The sequence below is a fragment of the Macrosteles quadrilineatus genome, unplaced genomic scaffold, assembly GCF_028750875.1.
Source record: "Macrosteles quadrilineatus isolate MER2022 unplaced genomic scaffold, UCM_ALF_1.0 Scaffold_30__1_contigs__length_1495292, whole genome shotgun sequence".
Classification (NCBI taxonomy): Eukaryota; Metazoa; Arthropoda; class Insecta; order Hemiptera; family Cicadellidae; genus Macrosteles; species Macrosteles quadrilineatus.
The window spans coordinates 268,934-277,253 of record NW_026542623.1 but is presented as its reverse complement, the minus strand read 5'-3'; the positions used below and the strand labels follow the sequence as shown (position 1 = coordinate 277,253).

Genomic DNA, 8,320 nt, shown 5'->3' with positions numbered 1-8,320 from the left:
TCCTGTCTCTCTTGGCTTGCGGAGGTGCAAAAAGTTAATTTGGAACTGCGAGATGTCATGGAGAAATTATCCTGTAGGTCTAGAAGTGAAAACATGAAGGGAAATCTACATCATCCGCATGGGGAAATCACCATTAATGTTTTTAAAATAGAACCACAGATAAAGAGTTGACTATATTTATAACGATAATTTTTTTTTTACTTCTACTTTATCCAGCGACAATGTATATTTATATTGATTTAGAGAAATGTTAATGTTAAAAAATTGACATTACTTACTTTACTCAATTTAAAATTATGATTTTTATGCTACAACTTACGTGCGTGTTATGACATCAATGTTGAATAGGCACATCATTGGTTGTTAACATGAAGAAAAACTGAGTTTTGATTTTAAGTGATAAGAAAAGAAAAAAAAAGAAAAAAAAAACATAAGTACGATCGTGTTTCTGTCAAAAATCGGTCTTTCTGTGCCAATATAAGGACTCAATTTGTCAAAATACGTAATGAAGTAACAATTTTTTTCAGGAACAGCGTCTTGAAGTAAATAAATAGGAAACCATTTTCCGAGATCAGAGCATAAGCGTAACTTTTTTAAAAAATAGCTGAAATACTTTTTTACACTTTCTTACCCAGCAGAAAGCGATGAAATGTAGTTTTGTTTGTGTACAAAATGTATAATTCCTACTCACGCCATCACGGAAGACACGGTCTGCTTGACAAATAGATGTTATTTTGGACTTGGACCTGTACCCGGCTTTAAAATAGACGGGCTTATGGAAAGTTTGAGCGTGAACGTGAATCACGTGTATTTATAAAAGTGGTTGTGAAGCTCTAAGTTCGTTTGTGAACATTGCAAAGGCAAAAACTTCATAAATTATTTTTTCCAATATTTATTTCCCTAGTAGCAAGATATATTAAAGGAAATCTTCGGTACCAAGAAAGAACTAAAATTATTTTACCTTCAAGTTATCTTTTTTATAGCTAGTTCTTGTAGAAATTCTAAATCCACAACATTTTGTGGCTAAGTGTGGCCTCTTTTTACACGATACACGAAAAACATTAGTGAATTTATACACTTAACGTGCCGAATTATTTTTCTGGCAGATTGTGTAATGACTATAAAAAGAAGATGCCACAATCTCCTCAAAGATGCTACACTCCGCGGCAAGATATATATTGTGGTATCTAGACTGTATATGATATCAATTTTCTGCAGACTGCAAGAACACAAAACTTACTCAAATACTGCTTATATATCTACCATCCTTATGCAAGCTAAAATCCTTATAAAGAGTAAAATCCAGTTTTATGTGCTATTACTGCACTACAATAATGCGTTCAATGCATTGATTTAAATTTATCTCTCAAAGATGCACGTCAAAAAAAGATAAACGCAAATAACAATCAAACTAGTGCGTTTCGAAGTTTACTGTCTTTCTCTTTTCAGATTGCTAACCTAGTAAAATCCAATAAAATAATCTATTTCTAGCAGTTACGAGTTTACGATTTCTTAGGAAATACAATTTTTATCTTTATCTTAAGCCAAATGATGCCTAAACAGGATTTGATGTTTCAAATTTCATGCATTCGTCCATTCGTGAATTATTTTTGGACTACCTCATCCTGACCTGACTTTGATTTTTTCCTAATAATATAGATTCAACATCTAAAAACGATGATAAGAGAAGAAGAGGCCAAAGAAGAAGAAGAAGAGGTTTGGATAGCATTCCTATTCTCTCATTTCCGGCCGACCGGGACCGGAAGTTCTTTTGATCCTAAATATTTCTCACAAATCAATTGAGTCAGCTAAATGCCGCATAGAGTGCAGCACCTGTCAAGATATTGCTAGTTGCTAATAGTTAGTGAGAAACATGCCAGGAGCGCTGCATGTCCGATATAGGCTCTGTACGGTGCTGCTATTTTGTGGCGAGAAACTAAACTATCATTGACCCGTCTGCTCTCCGTTTTCACATTACGACGTCTCTTGAAAATCCGGGGTCGGTGGCCATTTTTATGCTTGTGACTGTGTCTTATCGATAAAAATTTCGAAAATTAGTGGCATATTGTAGAGTACGTGGAGTGAATTAGTGTGTAGTGAGGTAGAAGAAGAGTGCAGGAAGAAAATGGTGCCGATTATCAAAAGGATGTGCTAGTGAGGTAGGTGGACAAACAACAAGGGAATCGGGTCTCCGCCTTTTGAGTTTTTGTCGAATTGGTGAAAACAGAACTTAGGTTCTGGCAGATTGGTGAAAGGAAGGGTTGGTTAGTGCTATTGGGAGCCCTGGAAGGCACAAAAGTCAAAACCATGGGCAATGCCGCAACGGCCAACAAGAAAGGCGATTCAGCAGAGAGTGTAAAGGAGTTTTTAGACCAGGCTAAAGAAGAGTTCGAAGAAAAATGGAAGAAAAATCCAACCAACACAGCTGCCCTGGATGACTTCGATAGAATAAAAACATTGGGTACCGGATCATTTGGAAGAGTGATGATAGTTCAACACAAACCCACCAAAGAATACTATGCCATGAAAATATTAGACAAACAAAAAGTTGTTAAACTGAAACAGGTAGAACACACACTGAACGAGAAGAGAATCCTTCAAGCGATTAGTTTTCCCTTTCTGGTCAGCCTCAAATTTCATTTTAAAGACAATTCAAATCTGTACATGGTTTTGGAGTATGTTCCTGGGGGAGAGATGTTTTCCCATTTACGTAAAGTAGGTCGATTCAGTGAGCCACACTCCAGATTTTATGCAGCACAAATCGTCCTAGCCTTTGAATACCTTCACTACCTAGATCTCATTTATAGAGACTTGAAGCCAGAAAATCTGCTTATAGATTCTCAAGGTTACCTGAAGGTAACAGATTTCGGTTTTGCCAAGAGGGTGAAAGGGCGAACTTGGACGCTCTGTGGAACACCTGAGTATCTTGCTCCTGAAATTATCCTCAGCAAGGGTTACAACAAAGCTGTCGACTGGTGGGCCCTGGGTGTCTTAGTTTATGAAATGGCTGCAGGATATCCCCCATTTTTTGCGGACCAGCCAATACAAATATACGAAAAAATCGTCTCAGGAAAGGTCCGTTTCCCGTCACATTTTGGATCCGATCTCAAGGATCTTCTACGAAATCTCCTGCAAGTGGATCTCACCAAGAGGTATGGGAATTTGAAGAACGGAGTCAATGACATCAAAGGTCACAAGTGGTTCGCACTAACAGATTGGATCGCCATTTTCCAAAAGAAAATCGAGGCTCCTTTCATCCCACGGTGCAAGGGTCCTGGAGACACAAGTAATTTTGATGACTACGAAGAGGAAGCTCTGCGAATCTCCTCTACAGAAAAATGTGCCAAGGAGTTTGCAGAGTTTTGAGTTTTTAACAAGGATCTTAAATCATGGACCAAAGTCGGAGGACTAGAGTGCTGCCTCACATCTCGTACGTTCTAGGTAACATCTTTATACTCATGACACACATTCACTTCATCTATCAAGTAAAATATCATATCACAACCTGTATAAATTAATTGGCAATATGTCTATTAGTCCTCTAGTGAGCCCTAAATTTAAATAACTTATCTTTGTTGGATACAAACATATGTATAAATTAAATAATTCGGTTAGGTATCAAACTATGTGCTTTGTACATTTTTATGTTACCTCACTGTATTTCCTATATATGCTAAACAGTATTGTTTAAAGTGTGCAAAGCTTACATAAATACTTTTGAGGTGGGAATTAATTTAAGTAATCAAAACAAAATTCGCTGTTGGCTAAATCAGTAATTAGCCTTAGTCTTGACATTGAAAATTGTTACTGTAACATAAACGAGTAAGTTTCAGCCAATTAAATTAAGTTCCAGAAACTAAATGGTTCACAACAATTTTAAGTTAGGAATGTTCAGTAGGCCTAGGATATTTTTACTCGGCTAGGCCCTAAGCTTGAAAAGCCATAAAATCTTTTTTGACATGCCTACCTAATTAATTTAAGTTTTAATGTAAAAACTACCCTTTAAACTTTTTTTGTTAGGCCCACATTAAAAAATAAAAACATTATTTTCAACTAACTTGGCCTGAAAGTTTTAACTCACAATTTAACAGCAAAGTCTCATAAGTTAGGCTACGACACAAATGATCAACCCTACAGTAACATCTCCTATTCATTCTAACATAGCCAAGTCAAAGCGTAGGTAAGAAAAAAAAAACCTTTTCTTGAATGTTTGGGAAAAACAAACAATTTGAATAGCCCTACAATTCTGCTTGGCACCAAGACCAACTACCAAACCAACTACCAACTACCAATAACCTCTTGTTTTTTTGACAATCTATCATACTTAAAGAGGAGAAGTTTGTGTTTTTGTGGTAAAAATTTTAAAACTGCTAAGTTGGTCTACTGATTGTTCAACAAACTTATAGGCTATAACTTACTAAGTTACTTAGCCTACCACCATTGGCACTTTGTCAAAAATAATTTTTCTATGTAGCAGATTTGGCTGCGTTGTTATTAAGATGACCTACCTCGTGATTAAAACACTTATTTTTGTTTAGGCCCTACCTAACTATTGTGTTTACGGTAGCCTAATTTTGATTAGCGAACTTATCGATTCTTAAAAAGAACTGTATTAGCCTACAGAGGATTGTCACCCAAAATAGGCAATAGACTATAAAATGGCACATTGATAAGAAAACTAATTTTTTATGAACATTTTCATCCTGTCCAAATGCAAAACAAAATTCACATGTTACATTTCATTATTAATTGTCTAGTATTTCACTGAAACTATTAATTTTTTTCTTACAGGGCAGTTTAATTGTGAAAACGCCTGAGTAAAACAAAAAAATAGTATAATTTTACACAAAGTGTTCCTAATTGTTATTTAAAGCAACACTGGTTTGATTACCGGTACCTAGGCTGTATCGTTTAGCATGTATTGGCAAATGCAATCAGTTCGATATGACCAATTACTAACGTTTATCGGATAAATTTCCCTGTATAACAATTAGTTTTTGTACCAATAATGCTCTTGTAGAGTATTTCCCTCAGTAAATGACCCCAATCAATTCAAACATTTTTCATCAATTTCTTAACCGTAATCTTGGCATATACAATCATTTCTGTTTACACAAACATCCTGTGAATTCTCACAGCCTTTGTAGAGTCTTAGGTTAGGATTGTCGTTATATTATTTTTGAAAGCAGGGTGTGGTCACTGTGATCAAAATTATAACCAATGAAGTCTATAAGTTGGTGTACAAACTAGTGTTTTGTGATAACCTACAAATCGCATATATTTGTTGTTTAGTTGGAGACCTAATGTCAGTGGGCCGTCAGGACTTTGTAATATAACACTGTACGCTTGTGAGTTCTGTGGTTCGTTGACACTTGGCTTAACCCTTTCTGTACCAACTGAATTTTGAGATCGTCTCTGTAGGCTAAATGTTTACTCAATCGAGTAACTCCTGTTTAAGTTTGATAGTTTATATAAAATGTTTCCTGTTATGATTTAGTTTCCTGATATTTTAAGGGATCATAAAACTCATATATATTTACAGTAATCTAATAATTAATAATAACTTTAATCTACGTTGTTGTTGAGCATGTTGAATTTTTAAAAGTCAGATTGGCACAGATAGGGTTAAATTCATTGTTTAAGTTTGCAGAGTTTATCGGTTGTATCTTTTTGTTAGTTAAGCTATATTGTTTAAAAAGTTTTAAAAATAGTTACAAATCAAATCCAATGAATTGTTTATGTAGATTTATTTGTAGATTATAGTACGGTATAGTGTAGGTATAACCACAGCGCCAATGTCTTATTACAATTTGTATATTATTTGAACTGAGGTACCTCGTACGTATGTTTTATGATCACATAAGTCAAAGTGTGCATGTTGAGTGTTTTTGCATTTGAAATCAGTATTTTACTCGACCGGTAAGGATGTGAAAAGACGTTATGACATTTTGTCGATTTCAATGGATATTCCTCTCGTGACAGAATGGACTAAGTATACTCATCTTCGGCTCAAGACTATCACCGCGTCCTTTGTAACGTGAGGCAAAGCGGAGGCGTGTTTAAAACGGATTCTTCTCAGAGTTTTAACTGTGTTTTGTTATAAGTCAAGTCAATGTATACAGTCTCGGTTATGAACCTGTTGTGGCGAATATTTGTAGTTTGTTTGAAATATTTTGTACATAGAAATATACATAACATACAATTTTAGGGTACTTAAGACATATTCATTTCCATGTAACAAAATTTGGTTTGCTTGGGTGAAAGTTGGGGTCGCCTCTAGGTGTAGGAACAACATTCAAGCTCTAGTTGTGTTTTAAACAACCACACTCTCTTGTAAAATTGATAAAAATGCTGAGATAAATATAACCCCATAACAAGTCATAATTCTACTTTCAATTGTTATCTTAAGATGCTAAATATGATAACATATTTTTGTCTTGAAGGGTTTTGGTCTGTGGCCAAGTTTACACTATTATACAATCAATTTTTAAGATTATCATTTTGACAGAAGTATTCCTGTAACATTTCACTGTAGGTATTTAGTGATCTTCATTAACAGCACTCTGTTATATAAATTGAGAACTTGTAAATATAAATCTCAACTTGTAAATTGATTACAGTAGCTGAATTCTATGACTGCTCATTATCATTCTATGTTCAGTTAGTATTTTAACTGCTCCTCTTTAAATAAACGACTCTCCTACACAATTATCAGAAATATCAGTCTTTTAACTTGTTATTGTATAAAAATTCACAACCAGTAAGTTTTAATCTTATCTAATTTCTAATCGAATAACTTGGGTACAGTTAGATTATCAGCATTGCTCAGTTACTGTACAATTATTTCCTGCATTGTTACTATGTTAACTATTTATTAAACCGAGCTTATTTATTCATCATAAATTTGGCTTGTAATAAATTAAGTCTATTTTAATTCATACTGTGATTATAAAATGTGTTATTTTGAGCTTAGAAATTGTACTTGTCAATCATATGGGATTATCGAACACCTTAAGAACTTGACTAAATCGTCAACTTGCAATTTACTTCCAAAGTTTGCCAACTTTCATTTGAAATTTAAGTTCAAAGTCTTAGTTTTACTTGCCGGAAGATGGATTACTCGGTCAAGTCACTACGGGTATTTCGGTATTTGTTTGTACAGTCTTACTGATCAGTTCACCAAGCTACTGCAGGCAGTAAGCACAAGTCTATATAGTGTGTCGTACGATCAGTGTGTTCCGAGTTTATTTGGCCTGTCCCGGTGTTCTCTATCAGCCCAACTTATCCTTTCAGAGTGTCATTTAGGTGTTGAAATCAGTCAAAATCCCGACGTTGACTATTTTGATACAGTCGTGCCTATTGGAAGCTTTAGCTTGGCAATAATTTCCTCTGTCTCCCGTAGCAACCGATCTTTGTCTTTTTTAAACCCGAACATATGTAAGGTGTTCAATGTCAGTGTACATAGAGAATTTACTGCCTGCACTCAGTGCGGCAAACAATCAAATTTGACGCTTAGTTCGACTCGGTTTTCGGTTAGTTTGCGGTTTGAGTTCACGCCCGAGCAAGATCGTAAGTTATAAATATATTTTAATATGATTGATTGTAGTAGATTGTATTTGTAAGTGTATGTAAGCCCCATGTTTGTGTATACCCCCTGTGTACAGATAAGAGTTTTTGGTAGCTTTACAAACGTGTCGCTGCCATTAACAATTGCTTGGATAAATTTTATTTATAATTGAAAATGTTTTCAAAATGACAAATAAAATCAGGTAGAATTCAACAGTGTTTTATTTGTACCTTTGTATTATGGTTCAAATGTGTAGTCTTTTTCAATTTGGTTAGGGGTTTTAACGATTAAAATTAAATTTTCTAAATATTTAATTGAAAATACTGGTATTTGTAACATTTATAGGCCTATAGGCCCTAGTTAATAATTTTCTTCTGAAAGTACCGTTCCAAATAATATAAATTACCGGTAATTGAATTTTATATCATATTTTTGATTTGTTGAGCTTTTGTCTGCAAAGGAAACCAACCATAAATCTATAGCCTATATAATTTACAGATATTTTATATCAAGATTTGAAGAGTGTTATACATACCCTATATTGTATACTTTACCAATATGGCAACATTTTAGGTTTGAATTTTACTAAAGAGTACAAAAATCTGAAACTGGTATTAGTTTATGTTTTCTAGGTTTTACAGATTTTAAAAACAATGTAAAACCACAATTTTTATGATAAAGTAAAAGATGTTTTTGTCTTTAAGTGTTCCAGCAGTTGGTCAATTGTTTTTGCTATTTAAGATTTTAAGCGAG

At 34.3% G+C, this 8,320-nt stretch overlaps 1 protein-coding gene across 1 annotated transcript; it reads left to right on the top strand.

Annotated features, from left to right (window-relative positions):
* The first annotated feature begins 1,978 nt into the window (after positions 1–1,978).
* LOC129005665 (cAMP-dependent protein kinase catalytic subunit 1) lies at positions 1,979–7,780 on the top strand. Its single transcript, XM_054434622.1, has one exon. It carries the CDS (start codon positions 2,308–2,310, stop codon positions 3,364–3,366), a length of 1,059 nt encoding a protein of 352 aa, XP_054290597.1. The 5' UTR covers positions 1,979–2,307; the 3' UTR covers positions 3,367–7,780.
* Positions 7,781–8,320: the final 540 nt, after the last annotated feature.

What these genes read in the sequence shown, in the direction of transcription:
- LOC129005665 (XM_054434622.1), top strand. Translation starts at nt 2,308, where the DNA reads ATGGGCAATGCCGCAACGGCCAACAAGAAAGGCGATTCAGCAGAGAGT.